The 16,472-nt window shown below is 44.9% G+C and overlaps 2 protein-coding genes across 2 annotated transcripts in view; one reads left to right on the top strand and one right to left on the bottom strand.

Annotated features, from left to right (window-relative positions):
- Positions 1-5,137, bottom strand: part of INVS (inversin) — a 140,408-nt gene extending 135,271 nt beyond the window's left edge. Inside the window, exon 1 of the mRNA XM_084857631.1 lies at positions 5,021-5,137. The gene's annotated coding sequence lies outside the window, so the exon portion shown is untranslated. The remainder of the gene's footprint in view (positions 1-5,020) is intronic.
- Positions 5,138-5,375: 238 nt separating this feature from the next.
- The window catches only part of ERP44 (endoplasmic reticulum protein 44), a 45,185-nt gene continuing 34,088 nt past the window's right edge, over positions 5,376-16,472 (top strand). Inside the window, exon 1 of the mRNA XM_084857648.1 lies at positions 5,376-5,555. Coding sequence (XP_084713774.1) covers positions 5,502-5,555 — 54 coding nt within the window. The 5' untranslated portion in view covers positions 5,376-5,501. The remainder of the gene's footprint in view (positions 5,556-16,472) is intronic.

Genomic DNA, 16,472 nt, shown 5'->3' with positions numbered 1-16,472 from the left:
AAAGTGAGGCTTGCCCCTTCTGGTGGCAGGCAGTGTGGGTAGGGCACATAGAGAACAAGTTATCAGTGAGCATCTGAAAGTGACTTTAAGGTGAATAGGGGTTCCTTGGGCCAGCCACTGGGGGTTTGGGGACTTGAGGTGCGGAAAGGAGGCCCCTTTGGGACCTGAATGAGTCACACACTTAAGAGTCTTGGGACTGGGGGAATGGGATCCAGGAGGACACCTGGAGATGTGGCTAGAGGCTGGGGATCTCCAGACTCAGGGCTGGGTCAGTCTTGCTCTTGTTAGTTAACCCTAGTAAGATCCCACATAACTTTCACCCTGCAGGCTGTATTCCTGCCATTGCCACCACTGTGCTAACAAAAACAATTGGTGGTTTGTGGCTGAATTTTGGTGGCAAACTGCAGCGCAAGCTGAAAGGGGCAAATTCAGCTTGTTTTCAAGCTAAATGTCTCTTTTAAGGCTCTGTTACAGTTTGCCACCAAAATTCAGTGGCAAACTGCCAATTTTTTGCAACTGCCACACAAATTTCAATGGTGTGGGGGCAGCGGCCACATTAGAAGCCAAGGGGCCTGGCATGCAGCCCACATATTGTCCACCCCTGATTTAAGCCCTGCCAAGCCACCAGTTCACATGCTATTTTGTCAATACCCAGCTTCCCACTCTGGGTAGCACTCAAGGTGGGCAATGCTGGTTGCTTCTGGGCTGAGCAAGATTTTTTTTTTTTTTTTTTTGCCATTCTAGCCAGATTGGCTTGGGCTGTTTTTTGTTTTTTTTTGCCTACTCCATACTGAAACCCTAGGGCAGGGCTAGGCAATGGACCAATATTGAATTGAGGTGTGGAAAAGGATACTCTGCCAAAAATGGCTGATAGTAGGGGAGCCCACCCACCCCCAAAGCTGTTTTTTGGCTGGGGACATCCCCCCCCCCATACAACTCAATTCAAGTTAACAGAGTGGTGGTGAGGGGCCTGACAGGAACACTTGGCGCTCTTGGCATGTGCTAATACAGACATAGGCGCTGTGTTGCTGACCCCTGTCTGAGGGTGTAATTGACTGTTATGGGTGCTGATGATCTTATCACAACTAGGCAGGCAGTGTGGGCAGGGCATGTAGGAAGTTATTGGAGAGCACCCGGAAGCATCTTTAAGATGAAAGCAGGTTCTCAGGGCCTGCCACTTGAGTACTTGAGGTAGGAAAAGGAGACCCCTTTGGGGCCAGAATGAGCCATATACTTAGGATGCAATCCTATGCATGTTTAGACAGAAAAACGTCCTACAACTCCCAGCATGCCCCAGCCAGCCATGTTGGGAGTTGCAGGACTTCTTTTTCTGTCTAAATGTGCATAGGATTGCACTCTGAAGAGTCTTGGCAGTGGGGGGCGGGAGGGGGGCTGAGACATAGGAGGGCTTCATGTGTCTAGAAGATGGGGACAGTCAATAGGCTGTCTCTGGACTCATGGCTATGACAGCCTCACTCTTATTAGCTAACCTTCATAATATCCTACACAGCATTCACCTTTGCAGATCTTTATTTGTTAATTCAATACAGTTGTGACCCTATTGTATACAACCCTCTATATGCCACGTCTTTATTTCTAGGTGTGGACGCAAACACATATCCTACATTCTCCAATAGATTCCAGCTATTGGTTTGCAGGATGCAATCCTGTGGACTTAAAAACTACCATAGCAAGAGGGGCAGCAGTTGTGGCTTCACTCCACAGCCCCACACCATTTCCTCTCCCCCTCATCTTGTCATCTACCTTCTACTGTCAACTGTTTTGCCCTAGTCCAGCCAAAGTTAGTTGTGATTATCTGCCAAAATGAAATTTCTGCAAATAACAACTAATGTTCCATTTAGCTGTTCTTTGATTCTAGAACCTAGTTCCCCCTGTTTGTGGGGGAGCAGTGGAGAGATGAAAGAAGTGGGGAAGGAATGGATGGGGGAAACTGCAGTTACTGCATCTCCACTTAATCAGAAGTTTTAATAGACAAGGCAAATATCTGGGACGTAATCCCTTGGCACAGCCTCTCCCAGTGGCCCCCTCTCTGAATAGATCCTTGATGGTTGTGATGTAAGTACATCTGCTCTATTAGCTAAGATCCTATGCCTTTATCAGCAGCTCAATATACAGAAACTGACCAGGTGAAGCTTTTCTTGGCATTGAGATAAGTGATAAACTTCATCTGCTGAATGTATGTGTCTTATGCTGCTAAAATACACAGGAGTGGGGCCAGGAAACCAAGAAAAGTGGTGACAACTAAGAGAAAAGCTTCAGAAACTCAGTCATATATATTCCCCTCCTCCAGCTATGAAGGATGCAATATTGGGGTGGGGCAGGGACTTGCTGTTTAAGTGTTTAATCTCCATAGGTATAAATGTAATGACCTGTTAAACCTGTCAAGTTCAAGAGAAGGATCTTCCTAACAAATCCTACTCAAAGTCATTTTTTTCTTTTGGGAACTCTTACAGCCCAGTCCTAATCATTTTTATTCAGAAGTAAGTAGCACTAATTTTAACAGGATTTACAAGTCAGTAGGACTGCAGTCCTAGAAACACAGGACCTGAAGTGGAATGTGTGATTAGACTGCCTTGCTCCAAGACTGGCACAGTAGAGCTGCCCGAGGAGGTAGATTTTTAGATGCCATTAAAAGGAAGCAGGTTGTCAGTTATATATTATTATATTTTAGTCTGTGCAGAGAATGGGTCCATTTAGATTTCCCAACACTGATGCCAAAGTGTCGGCCCTGGGGATTTCAACCTTTAAAAACCAAAAGCAAAAATCTGTTTGGGAACCTGACAATCTCTTCCTTGCCTTCCACCCAGCTGGACAAACACTCAAGAATGTGCGTCTTTTAATGTGGGAGAATTCCCTTTGAAGTAAGCTGCTTCAAGGAAGTTCACAATGTACAAAATGTTCTCAGAAGGAGTTCAAGGTTTGGGGGTCATCCTTAGAGTTGGGAAGGGAATATGTCACTGTACTGTATAATGCGGTGTGTCATGGCAGATTTGCCCGACTCAGGAACAAGCTGTAAAATTCCCACTTACATTGGCAGCACTATGAGCCTGGGGGTCTCAGGCTTGGCTGGTAGAGACTGAGATTAAAATCTCTGCCAAACCTTGAAATTCAGTGGGCAGGGCTGATCCAAGATATTTTGGTGTCCAAGGCAGAAAATCCAAGTTGTGCCCTCATTCTTAATAATAAATTGAGTAGCTTGGAGCTTTGCCCCCAAAGACTGAACCTGAGGCAGCCATCTCACTTTACCACATGGTGGGGCCACCCCTGTTGTTGGGTAGCCTTGGGTAAGTCAGTTTCTCTGTCAACTTATCCTACCTCACAGGATTGTTTTAAGGATAAAAGGGGATAACTCCATGTAGATCATCATAAACTTCTACACTGGTGATCAACTAACATAATGGCTGAAGCCAGTATGGAATAATGGATTTAAGGGACAGTGTGGTTTAAATCCCCACACATTAATTAATTAATTACATTTATATCCCGCCTTTTTTCCTCCAAGGAACTATGAAGATAACTGGGTAAATTTAGGCAGTTGTTGGATCTTAGCCTGATATACTTCACAGGGTTGTTATGAAGAAAAAATGGAGAAACATGTTGTAACACTGAGCTGCCCCTTAGTGTCTATTCCTTTAAAAGCTACAAGCAACCTTGACCAAGATAACTGACATCCACAGCCGATTTGGAATATCACATTTTTCCCAGGGCTTCCAGAACTTCAAAACAGGTTCTGTTTTGATGTATTTGTTTTGTTTTGTATTCTGTTTTGATGTATCAATTTTGTCAGAGATACCCCAATCCATTTCCTTTTTAATTAACACTTTTCTAGCCCCATCTCCTAACCCAAAAGGTGATAGCAGAGTTTTCTCTAGCCCAGCTCCTAGTCCCCAAAAGGCCAGAAGAAGGTTTTCTCTAGTTTGTGCAAAATCTAGAATGCTTAGCCCTCTGCTTAACCATCCTAAAAATGAACTCAGATTCCTGTATTTTTTTTTTTGTCACCTTTGTCTGTGACAAAGGTGCTGTGTGTACTGAAACCCCCCAGGTGAACCCTGTGTTGTGCATATTTTAAGAGTTCGGCATGGATGAGCAATCTTTTAAAAGTTTGTTTTTATTTTCAGGAACCCATCTGTTTTCCTTTTTTGTCTCTTATTATTTTCCTTTAATAAACAACAACTTTCCGTTTGCACCCATGCTTTGACTGTGCGTTTCTGACAAACTCAAGACAGGCTTCTCTTTCTACCCGACTAGACATCAGTCACGTTAGCTGGCTTTAGTCGACAGGGAAGTAAAAGGAAGAAGATAGGCTGAAGCTTGGCCAGCCAGAGACTGGGGGTTTGACTGACAGTCCACCTTACTTCTGAGGGCCAGAACAGACATTACTTTCAATCTGTGTTTAGCAGCTATGTCTTTTGTTCATTTTTTACTCTAGAGTAAGTGCAGGAGGCCCAATCCGGATCTCTGAAGCCCTAGGGTCCCAATCCAAATCTGCCCTCCTGTGCCTACTTTAGAGTAAAAATGAGCAAAAGACATAGCTGCTAGGCACAGATTTAAAGCAATTTCTGGCCCCGAGTAACGGCACATTCCATCGGGAGACGCACGCTTGCTCCTGACACAAGCTGGTTAAGAGTGCTGGCGGCGGCGGCGGCGGCTGTAAAGCGAAGAGGACACGTTGCCAGGTCTACCGCTGGGGCTGGACAAAGTATTGCTTGAGCATTTTATGCATACATCCTACCAAAAGGTTCTTGGAAGAACGGCGTGATGAAACAGAGAGCGACAGAAAGCATCCTCAAGGCTCTAGAGAAGAAAGTTAACATTCAGATACCGAGCCCAGACTTCATCTCCCTCAGCAGTGACAGTTCCTAAAGGGGCACGAATAACGCGAGGAGAAAAAAGAGACACGAATAACGTGAGGAGAAACTGCGCGCAGCTGCTTCCCCCGCCTCTTTCTTCTTCGTACGTGCGCTCGCTCGCCCGCCTGCCTGCCTGCTCTGTTACTTACCGCGACCGCCTGCTCTGCCCCTCACAGAAATAAAGTTGACCCCAAGGGAACCCCTCCCTCGTCGGGGGCTTCAGATAGCCAAGGCGACACCGCCCCGCCCCGCCCCGCCCCATTCCTAGGGCATGATGGGAAGCTCAACAAGACGCCCGACTCCATCATCATCCCTTGCCTGCGTTTCCCAGAGAGCCCAGCCAAAAGGGGCCGTGTCGCAAAGCCCCGGTTTCCCCTCAGAAGGAAACTACGTTTCCCGGCGTGCCTTGCAGGCGCATCGAGAACCCGGAAGTGTGTGTGTATAGGTCTGCTGCGAGGGGGCGGGCGGTGCGGGAGCAACTGGGGTCGGTCTCCTCCTCTTTCTGCTGTCGGTGGAACTTGCCTCCCGCCGTGCAATTTCTTCGGAGGCCGGGGGAAGAGGAGATTAGTAATTCATCGCCCGCCCCCTCTCATTCTCCCTCCTGCAGCACCACCGCCACCGGCCTCGACCATGAGAGCCGCCGCCATCTTCCCCGAGCCCGGCTACCGCCTCCTCCTCGTTCTGGTGAGTTGAGGGGAGGGGAGGCGAGGCGAGGGGAGAGGCTGGCTGGCTGGCTGGCTGGCTGGTTGGCGGCTGGTCTGTCTGAGGGGGCACGGAGAAAAACGGGCGGGTGTATTAATTCGTGCGGCGAAAGGGGATTTACGGTGTCATATCTGCCGCTTTGCCCCACACATCTCTACCCCTCACCCCGTACGAGGAAGCCGGTACCGCTACAGCCAGGTCGGGTGTGGCGGCCGCCGTGCTGGTGTGGCTCCGTCTGATAGGCTGCGAGCTTCTCGGACCCGGAATCGTTAGCCCGTGACGGGGCGGGTCCGACTGGACCCCGGCGAGCAGTTGGGGCCAACAAAGCGGCCCGTTTAGGGACCTTCTCCTCTATTCGCGGCCGCCGCCTCTCACCCTCTATCCGGCTGCCTCAGTAAAAGTGTGGACGGGAAGCGTGTGTGCTTCTTCTAGTGCTGTATTATTTTAAAGGTGTGTGTGACTTGTCTTCGTCACTGCTGTTCTACAGAAGAGCGTAAAAATAAAAAGCTCACCTTTATGATTTCTCACCGAGGTTTTGCTTAAAGCTGTTGGACTCCTTTAGAGTTGAGATGTGATTAAGGCGTGTAAGTTTATGTGGTGTTGGGTACGTACATAAAAATACTATCATCTCGTTTCTTCCAGCCCTGGAGATCAGGACCACTTTCACATCTGGGGGCAGAGATGGCCATCCAGTGTGGGATCTGACTTCACAACTTTTCAAGAGTGTGGCCAAATAATGGTCATGTGTACTTTGGAGAGGATGAGTTCTGTGTGTGAGATGGGGTTGAATAAATGTACATCTAAAATCTATTACTCAAGGAAGAGTTTCAGCCCTTTGAATTGGTTAAATTGGTTCATTTTTTTAATTCTCTATTTGAAGACTTGATTGATAGTAAATGGTTCCTGTTTTGTGTGTGCTTTAGATTGATCACTTTTGGCTACTCTTCATCTGGGAGTTAATACCATTATGGTAGTCCTTTACTTCATTCTGAAAGATACAAAAGAGGCAGGGTAGAGTATGGGAAACAGCTGCAGATGAAGGGCTTTGTCACATCAGAAAAAGCAAATGTTAGTCTGGCATACTGATCTTGCAGAGTTCAGCTTACATAGATAGGAAGCTGCCTTATACTGCATCAGTCTATTGGTCTATATAGCTCAGTATTATCAACACTGAGTGGCAGTAACTCTGTAGGGTTTCCTGCCCCACCTGGGGATGCCAGGAATTGGAACTGGGACCTTCTGCATGTAAAACATGTACTCTATCACTGAGCTATGGCCCCTCCCCTTCTCAAAGCAGGACTGCAATATCTAGGTCAGTTGTGTCTAACTTTTACAGAAATTAGGCCATGAGCCATCAGAATTCTGTGGTGGCTTTTTAGTGGAAAAAAAATAAGAGTCTCCACTTTAAGGAACCATGTAGAACTGAAATACTTCAACATCAGTAGTTTGTCTTAAAGTAATGTGGTGGGTGGCTTGCCAAGCTATAGGCACTAACAACTGAAAAAAGGATAATATAAGTGGGTGGTCCCAAGGTAACTTCCCTTATTGGAGCACATAGAGCTGTTTTAGACTATGAAAATTGTATTCTTTCTGAGAGATTCTTAAAGCTATTCTGCTCTAAAGCATATACATGTTTACATTATCTTATTGACCTGGTTCGCACGTCACGCTAAGCCACAGTGGGTTGTCACTATGCATGGCCGCAGGTGGCTTAGCATAACATCTGAACCCGGTGCAGCTTTTCCGTTGTGTGTTGTTTTTCACAAACAAGCCACCCTGAGAACCTATGGCTTGTAGTAGGGTTGTTTAGGGTGGTTTGTTCTCAGGATGGCCTAGTGTGACATCTGAACCCAGCCGAGTCACTGTGGGCTGCTCAAAACAGTGAGACAGCCACCTGGCAAGAGCGGTGAAAAACCCTGATGGCCACTCCTTGCGATCTCACTAGTGCCACTGCCATCAACCTTCCTCCGCTGCTTTCAGTGTCTGCCCTTTCACCAGTATTGCATTATCACTTGGCAATGTCACTATCACATTTGCAGCCCTTTAAAAATTAGGCCTTAAAAACGGCAAAAATTGGCTCATTTTTTAAATTGTTATTTTTCTTCAGTTGTATACAAGTGCACACATTTGCAGGACTGCAGCAAAGCATATTTGCCTATTTTATTCACATGCTTCATTGATAAGTTGGCGAAGCGGAAGTAAGCTCCACATATTCCTGCAGTAATTATACCTGTAGCAAAAGCTCCCATCTCATTCAGCCATCCTTTTTAGATTTCACTGTCAAGGGAAGTGCTGAAGTGGAGAAGGAATTTGACAGCAGGCATTTCAACAAGGTATGAGAGGTGGAATTTGATAAGTAGCATTTCTAGATGTGGAGAGGGCGTATCAATGTGCTTGGGTACTGTACTAGCTGTTGTTGTACTGGAACAGCTTAAGAATGTAAGCTATGTTCATGTGAACATGCGCACTTGTGAAGGACCGAAGGGCAAAAAAAGCAAACCCATTTGCGCAAATTTGAAAGACCAAAAAATAAAACCCTGGTACCATTTGCACAAATTGGAAGGACCAACCCCCGCACCTGATTCTGTTTTCACAAATTGGAAGGAAGGACCCCCAAAAGGGTAGCCAGTGTTAAAATTGCTCAGAAAGGGGGTAGCGATTGGAGTGGGCCTGAATTTTCTCCCCGTAGGAAATACGAGGCATCAATATTTTGTGCTTTGCAACTTGTAGATTTGATGACTATGTAACAATCGAGTGAGTTCTCAGCTGTCGGGAATCCGAGAGGAGTTTTGCTGCAAAGGCAGATGGGATATGTACTGGTCTGTCAGGAGTAACATGGGTTGTTCAGCGAACAACCAACCCATGGTGGTTTAGCATGACATGCAAACTCTCCCATTAACTTAAATTATACTTCCGGGCAAGTGCGCTTCTGATCACAACCTGTGGCTGCAAAAACATAAAAAGTATTAGAATGGTGTATAGCAGATTAGTACAACAGATTAGTGGTGCCATTTATGCCTTTCCCACTTACTAAAACTAAGTGGCCTAATTTTATACTTTCTCAGAGATGCGTAACACTTATTAAGTGCAGAGGTGTAGTTAAGTTGCACTTTGAATCAGAATATTGGAATTTGTATTCCTCAAGTTAGGGTCTGGCTCAAAATGGAGTTTGCCCCCTGCCCTAGTCAGCCTCCTCCCCACCAGTCTCCCCACCCCCTGCCCAGCAAAAAGGCCCCCTACCTTTGTGAAGTAGTAGAGTGTAAAAACAAATGCTGCGAGATCACAGAAATATGATTTCACTGGATGTTTGTGGTTGTTTGTGGTTCACTTATTGTGGCCAATCTCTCCCCATCCCCAGCTAAAGAGTACATAGAAAACATCAACTTTTGAAACTACCATAAGTTTTGATACTATTAAATGTTTCTACAGTCTACAAATATTACAGCCAACCTAGGTCAACAATGGACAATTAAATATTAATTGTAAAAAGTAGTCCATTTCCCCTAACCAAATTTGATTGCTGTCTTTAAGATAAATATGCTTATATAAACTGTCCCTTGATAGCTTTGCCTATAGACCTTGTGTATTGTCGTTTTAAATGTTGAAGGATTTGATGAGAGGTATTAAATGAGCAATTCTTACACTTGGGTTAATACCTTTGCATTGCATTAATTGAAAACATTCATATAAACGGTGTTTAATTTCAGATACCATGAAACCAGGGCCTAAATTCTAGGAGCTCTAGTAAATTCCAAATTAACACCAAAATGAATGATCTAGGTACCAGTTTAGTTAGGCATCCAGAAATTCACCCACCTAGCACACCAATCCCTCCCCTGGATATATATCAACTCCAAATTGCATTTATATGGCAGTTTAGAGAAGATAAGAAATAGGAGGCATCCCTCCTCCTGTTGTTGTTGTTGTTGTTCAGTCGTTAAGTCGTGTCCGACTCTTCGTGCCCCATGGACCATGCCAGGCCTTCCTGTCCTCCGCTCTCTCCCGGAGTGTGCTCAAGTTCATATTCATTGCATCGGTGATGCTATCTAGCCGTCTCATCCTCTGCCATCCCCTTCTCCTTTTGCCTTCAATCTTTCCCAGCATCAGGGTCTTTTCCAGGGAGTTTTCTCTTCACATTAGGTGGCCAAAGTATTTGAGCTTCAGCTTCAGTATCTGTCCTTCCAAGGAGCACTCAGGGTTGATTTCCTTTAGGATTGACTGATTTGACCTCCTTGCAGTCCAGGGGACTCGTAAGAGTCTTCTCCAGCAGCACAGTTCGAAAGCATCAATTCCTCGGCGCTCAGCCTTCCTTATAGTCCAGCTCTCACAGCTATATGTTACTCCTGGGAAAACCATAGCTTTGATTAGATGGACCTTTGTCGGCAAGGTGATGTCTCTGCTTCTTACTATGCTGTCTAGGTTTGCCATAGCTTTCCTCCCAAGGAGCAAGCATCTTTTAATTTCATGGCTACAGTCACCGTCTGCGGTGATCTTGGAGCCCAAGAAAATAAAATCTGTCACTGCTTCCATTTCTTCCCCTTCCATATGCCAGGAAGTGATGGGGCCAGATGCCATGATCTTCGTTTGTTTAAGGTTGAGTTTCAAACCAGCTTTTGCACTCTCCTCTTTCACGCTCAACAAGAAGCTCTTTAGACCTTCGCTTTCTGCCATTAGGGTGGTATCGTCTGCATATCTGATGTTGTTGATAATTCTCCCAGCAATCTTAATTCCGACCTGTGATTCATCCAACCCAGCGTTTCTCATGATGTACTCTGCATATAAGTTAAATAAGCAGGGCGACAATATGCAGCCTTGTCGTACTCCTTTCCCAATTTTGAACCAATCGGTTGTTCCATGGCCTGTTCTTACTGTTGCTTCTTGGCCCTCGTACAGGTTTCTCAGGAGACAGGTAAGGTGGTCTGGTACTCCCATCTCTTTCAGAATTTGCCACAGTTTGTTGTGATCCACACAATCAAAGGCTTTAGCGTAGTCAGTGAAGTAGAAATAGATGTTCTGGAGTTCTCTTGCTTTCTCCATGATCCAGCGAATGTTGGCTATTTGATGTCTAGTTCCTGTGCCTCTTCGAAACCCCGCTTGTACTTCCGGTAGTTCTCGGTTCACATACTGCTGAAGCCTAGCTTGTAGGATTTTGAGCCTAACCTTGCTGGCATGTGAAATGAGCACAATTGTATGGTAGTTTGAACACTCTTTGGCATTGCCCTTCTTTGGAACTGGAATGTAAACTGACCTTTTCCAGTCTTGTGGCCACTGTTGAGTGTTCCAAATGTGTTGGCATATTGAGTGCAGCACTTTAACAGCATCATCTTTTAGGATTTTAAATAGCTCAGCTGGAATACTGTCATCTCCTCTAGCTTTGTTGTTACTAATGCTTGCTAAGGCCCACTTGACTTCACTTTCTAGGGTGTCCAGCTCAAGTTCAGTGACCTCACTATCATGGCTATCAGGGACATTAAGATCTTTCCTGTATAGTTCTTCTTTGTATTCTTTCCACCTCTTCTTAATCTCATCTACTTCTGTTAGGTCCCTGCCTTCTTTGTCCTTTATCATGCCCGTCTTTGCACAAAATGTTCCCTTGAGATCTCCGATTTTCTTGAAGAGATCTCTAGTCTTTCCCATTCTGTTGTTTTCCTCAATTTCTTTGCATTGTTCATTTAAGAAGGCGTTCTTGTCTCTCCTTGCTATTCTTTGGGACTCTGCATTCAGTTAGATATATCTTCCCCTTTCTCCCTTGCTTTTCGCTTCCCTTCTTTCGTGAGCTACTTGTAAAGCCTCATCAGACAGCCACTTTGCTTTCTTGCATTTCTTTTTCTTTGGGATGGATTGAGTTGCTGCCTCCTGAACAATGTTACGGACCTCCGTCCATAGTTCCTCAGGCACTCTGTCTATCAGGTCTAATCCCTGAAATCTATTCCTCACCTCCACTGTGTCTAAATCATAAGGGATATGATTTAGGTCATACCTGAATGGCTTAGTGGTTTTCCCTACGTTCTTCAATTTAAGCCGAAATTTTGCAAGAAGCAGCTCATGATCTGAGCCACAGTCAGCTCCAGGTCTTGTTTTGACTGACTGTATAGAGCTTCTCCATCTTTGGCTGCAAAGGACATAATCAATCTGATTTCGATATTGACCATGTGGTGATGTCCATGTGTAGGGTCGCCTGTTGTGCTGTTGGAAAAGAGTGTTTGCTATGATCAGCGTGTTCTCTTGGCAAAACTCTATTAGCCTTTGTCCTGCTTCATTTTGTACACCAAGGCCATGCTTGCCTGTTATCCCGGTGATTTCTTGACTTCCTACTTTGGCATTCCAGTCCCCTATGATGAAGAGGACATCTTTCTTTGGTGTTAGTTCTAGAAGGTGTTGTAGGTCTTCATAGAACCGATCAACCTCAGCTTCTTTGGCCTCAGTGGTTGGGGCATAGACTTGAATTACTGTGATATTGAATGGTTTGCCTTGGATTCGTACTGAGATCATTCTATCATTTTTGAGATTGTACCCCAGTACTGCTTTTCTCACCTGTCTATTGACTATGAGTGCTACTCCATTTCATCTAAGGGATTCTTGCCCACAGTAGTAGATATAATGGTCACCTGAATTAAATTCGCCCATGCCTGTCCATTTTAGTTTGCTGATTCCCAAGATGTCGATGTTCAATCTTGCCATCTCATGTTTGACCACCTCCAGCTTACCTTGATTCATTGATCTTACATTCCAGGTTCCTAAACAATATTGTTCTTTACAGCATCGGACTTTCTTTTCACCACCTGACACATCCACAGCTGAGTGTCCTTTCGGCTTTGGCCCAGCCACTTCACTCTTTCTGGCGCTACTTGGAAATTGCTCTTCCCCAGTAGTATATTGGACACCTTCCGACCTGAGGGGCTCATCTTCTGGCGTCATCTCTTTTAGCCTTGTGATACGTTACATGGGGTTTTCTTGGCAAGAATACTGGAGTGGGTTGCCATTTCCTTCTCCAGTGGACCACATTTTGTCAGAACTCTCTGCCATGACCTGTCCATCATGGGTGGCCCTGCACAGCATAGCTTTTGGCTTCACTGAGTTACGCAAGCCCCTTCGCCACAACAAGGCAGTGATCCATGAAGGGCCTCATGCTGTTACCATACTGCAAATAATAGAAGGACTAAGCCATTCTCCCAAACTCTCTGTGTCTGCCAGAGGACTCAGGGAAAGAGACTGGTGGTGAACACAGATAATACTGGCTAGTAAGTTAAGTCCGTAGATGTAGGCCTATACATGTAACATTGATCTGAATGAGCCTGCTTACGTCATAGCCATTACATCTAACATCCTACAGCAAGTTAATTGGCCCCCCTCTGCATCCCAGCAGTGCAAGACGTACACTATGGTGGGACGTGGGAGAAGGCCTTCTCTGCTGTGGCACCCCGGTCATGGAATGCCCTCCCCTTGGAGGCCTGATTGGTGCATATACTGGTTTCATTTCCACGCCAAGTAAAAACATGGCTTTTTACCAAAGCCTTTGAGGGCTAAATGCATTCCCTAAAGTAGCACACTGTTTCATCTGTTTTATTGTTTTAGATGTTAATTGGTATTAGCTTGTTTTATGGTTTAATATATTTTTAACTGTTTAAATTATTTATTTATATACTGTTTAAATTGATTGTATCTGTACAGCGCCCTGAGAGCTTAATGATATAGGGCGGGATACAAATATTTTAAATAAATACATAAATAAATAGTTGGCTATTGACTGCCTTTCTTCCTGGGTGTGGATCCGAGCCTGTAATGTTAAAGTCCTCCTTCACGTCTTAGGCAAAGTAATACTTAAGATTACATAAGAAATGCTTCACCTTCCACAGATATAAGAAAACCGTTTGAGACCTGCTATATATTGCTTCACTGTCCCTCTGAGAAAGAGAATGCTAAAAGGCAACTGCTCCAAAACCACAGTGGCAGTTAGGAGATGCGACTTGAACCTGTTGTGGCACCATTACTTTGTGATTTTGCTCTTGATAGGGGTGGGTGTTGCAAACTGGAGCACCTGCCTAGTGTCCATGAGAACCCTAAACACTGCTGAAAGTTGTCAATAGATACACACTCTTTTTGGTAGAGTTAAAGGTTATTATCTAGAGGCCCTTTTCTCGGCACCACTGCTTTCAGAGGCATGTTTGGTGACAACGTGAGAGAGAGCCTTCTCAGCTGTTCTCAGAGTATGGAATTCCCTGTGGAGGAAGGCTAGATTGGCTCCCTTTTGGCTGACATTTTTTATTCAAGTCGGTCTTTGGCATGTAAGCTGGCCTGTTGGGTTGGGTGCTGTTTTGTTCTGTTGCGTTTTTTAACTGTGTTTTTAGTGTATTTGTTGTTTTAACCATGTTTTTATTGGTATGATTGGTAGCTGCGTTAAGCTCCATTTTCTTTGGTTGAAAGGTGTATATATAAATTGTATCTAGGATGATTTGCTTGCTGACATTTTCATGTCCATCAGGTGATTTTTAGCTTGCTTATGTTGGCATTCTGTCACTTTGTTTTAGAAATACATTCACCACGTGCCCAACTTAAAGCTTGTCATTTAGGCTTTTAGCTTGTAACTCTTTTGGGTAGTGTCTTCACAGCAGTACACCAGGCAGGTGTGCTGAACAATCATGCTGTTTCACAGAGTTCTTCCTGACAGAAACACTGTGTAGATAACCTCTTGGGCACTTAACTTCCTAAGTTCAGTTTTATTACAGTACTAGCAAAATGGCCATTATGTGTGTGAAATGAGAGCTTGTATTATTATTATTATTATTATTATTATTTACATTTCTATACTACCCCGTAGCCAAAGTTCTCTGGGCGGTTTACAAATTTCAAAATATTAAAATACAATATACAAAGTTTAAAAACCATTTACATAAAAACATACAGACAATATAAACAAACAACATATAACTAAACAACTTTGAACTAAAAACATTTTTTAAAAATCCAACAATAAAACAACACAGCTTAACTCAACACCACTTAAAACAGTATGCAAAAGTCAGCAAAAGGAATAAGAGTTCTAAAAATGGAAGGCCTGCCGCAATAATGGAGTCTTTAATACTTGCTTTAAAACCTTCAAAGAGGTCAGCAGGCACATTTCAACTGGCAGGTCATTCCACAACTGAGGGGCAGCAAAGGAAAAGGTCCTCTTGCGTGTGGCTGCCAGTCTCACATTAGGCAGCTGCAGCAGATAGCCCTCAGAGGACCTTCGGTGGCGGACTGGGACGTAGGGGAGAAGGTGCTCCCTAAGGTACCTTGGACCTAGACCATGTAAGGCTTTAACGGTAAGAATCAGCACTTTATATTTTGCTCGGAAACAAATTGGCAGATGGTGTAAAGACTTTAAAACCGGTGTAATATGGTCTCTACAGGATGTCCAGAGACCAACGTGGCTGCCATATTTTGCACCAGTTGAAGTTTCCAAAGTAAACATGCAGGCAGCCCCAAGTACAGTGCATTACAGAAATCAAGCCTAGAGGTCACCAGTGAGTGCACCACCGTTACCAAGTCCACATGTTCCAGGAATGGGTATAACTGGCATATCAGCCAAAGTTGATAACAGGCAGTTCTCACCATTGCATCCACCTGGGGTGTCAGGAGCAGGGTTGGGTCAAGAAGCATCCCCAAGTTATGAACTTGCTCCTTCAGGGGGAGTGTAACCCCATCGAGAACTGGTTGACATACCTCGATACCTGAATTAGGACCCTTCATGATGAGCACCTCTGTCTTGCCTGGATTCATCTTCAGCTTGTTCTCCCTCATCCAGCCCATTATCGACTTCAGGCAGTCATTCAGGGGAGTCATACCTTCCTTGGATAAAGATGTTAAGGAGAAATAGATTTGGGTATCATCAGCATACTGATAATACTCAGCCCCAAACCTCCTGATGATCTCTCCCAGCGGTTTCATGTATATATTGACCAGCATCAGGGATAAGATGGAGCCCTGAGGGACTCCATATAATAGTTCCTTTTTTGAGGAACAACTATCCCCGAGGAACACCGTCTGGAACTGTCCTGAGAGAAAGGAGTGGAACCACTGCAGAGCTGTGCCCTGACTCCCTCAGGTGATCTAGAAGGATACCATTGTCTATGGTATCGAATGCTGCTGAGAGAGCCAAAAGAATCAACAGGAATGCACTCTCCCTATCGATTCCCAGGCAAAGACCATCCACCAAGGTGACCATGGCAGTCTCAACTCCGTATCCTGCTCTGAAGCTGGTTTGAAATGGGTCCAGGTAATCAGTTTCATCCTAGACTGCTTGGAGTTGAATGGACATCGCCTTCTCAATTACCTTGCCCCAAAATGGTAAATCACTTACTGGTCTATAATGATTGAAGTCTAGGGGGTCAAGGGAAGACTTCTTCAGAAGCTGGCTTAACAGTTGCTTCTTTCAGCAACTTCTTTCAGTTCCTTTGGGTGGCATTAATAATATTCAGCAAAAATTGCTTAACCATCTCCCCTCCCTGCACTACAAGCCAGGACGGTCAGGGATCGAGAGGGCAAGTTGTCTTTTTGACCAAACCAAGCAGCTTGTCCACATCATCAGGAGTCACAAGCTGAAAATGATCTAGTTTAATCACACAAGCAGAGTTGCTGAACACCCCGCTGTTGATTTCTGTCCCCACGACAGCATCCAAGTCGGTTCATATCCAAGAGATTTTATCTGCAAAAAACTCATTAAAGGTGTCACAGCGAGCTACCAAAGGCTCTAAGATTGGATTCAGTATTGGGGGGGGGGCAGGGCTGACTCAGCTCCCTAACCACCCTGAACAGCTGAGCTGGGCATGAGTTTGCAGACGTGATACATGTAGAGTAGAAAGCTGCACGTATCGCCACCTCATAGGTCTTCAAATGATCCCTATGACATGTCTTCTT

Source organism: Heloderma suspectum, chromosome 5 (assembly GCF_057233095.1).
Source record: "Heloderma suspectum isolate Gila_16-S chromosome 5, 16-S_ref, whole genome shotgun sequence".
Taxonomy (NCBI): domain Eukaryota; kingdom Metazoa; phylum Chordata; class Lepidosauria; order Squamata; family Helodermatidae; genus Heloderma; species Heloderma suspectum.
Note: the sequence above shows the minus strand (reverse complement) of the source record. Positions and strands in the feature narration are given on the sequence as shown.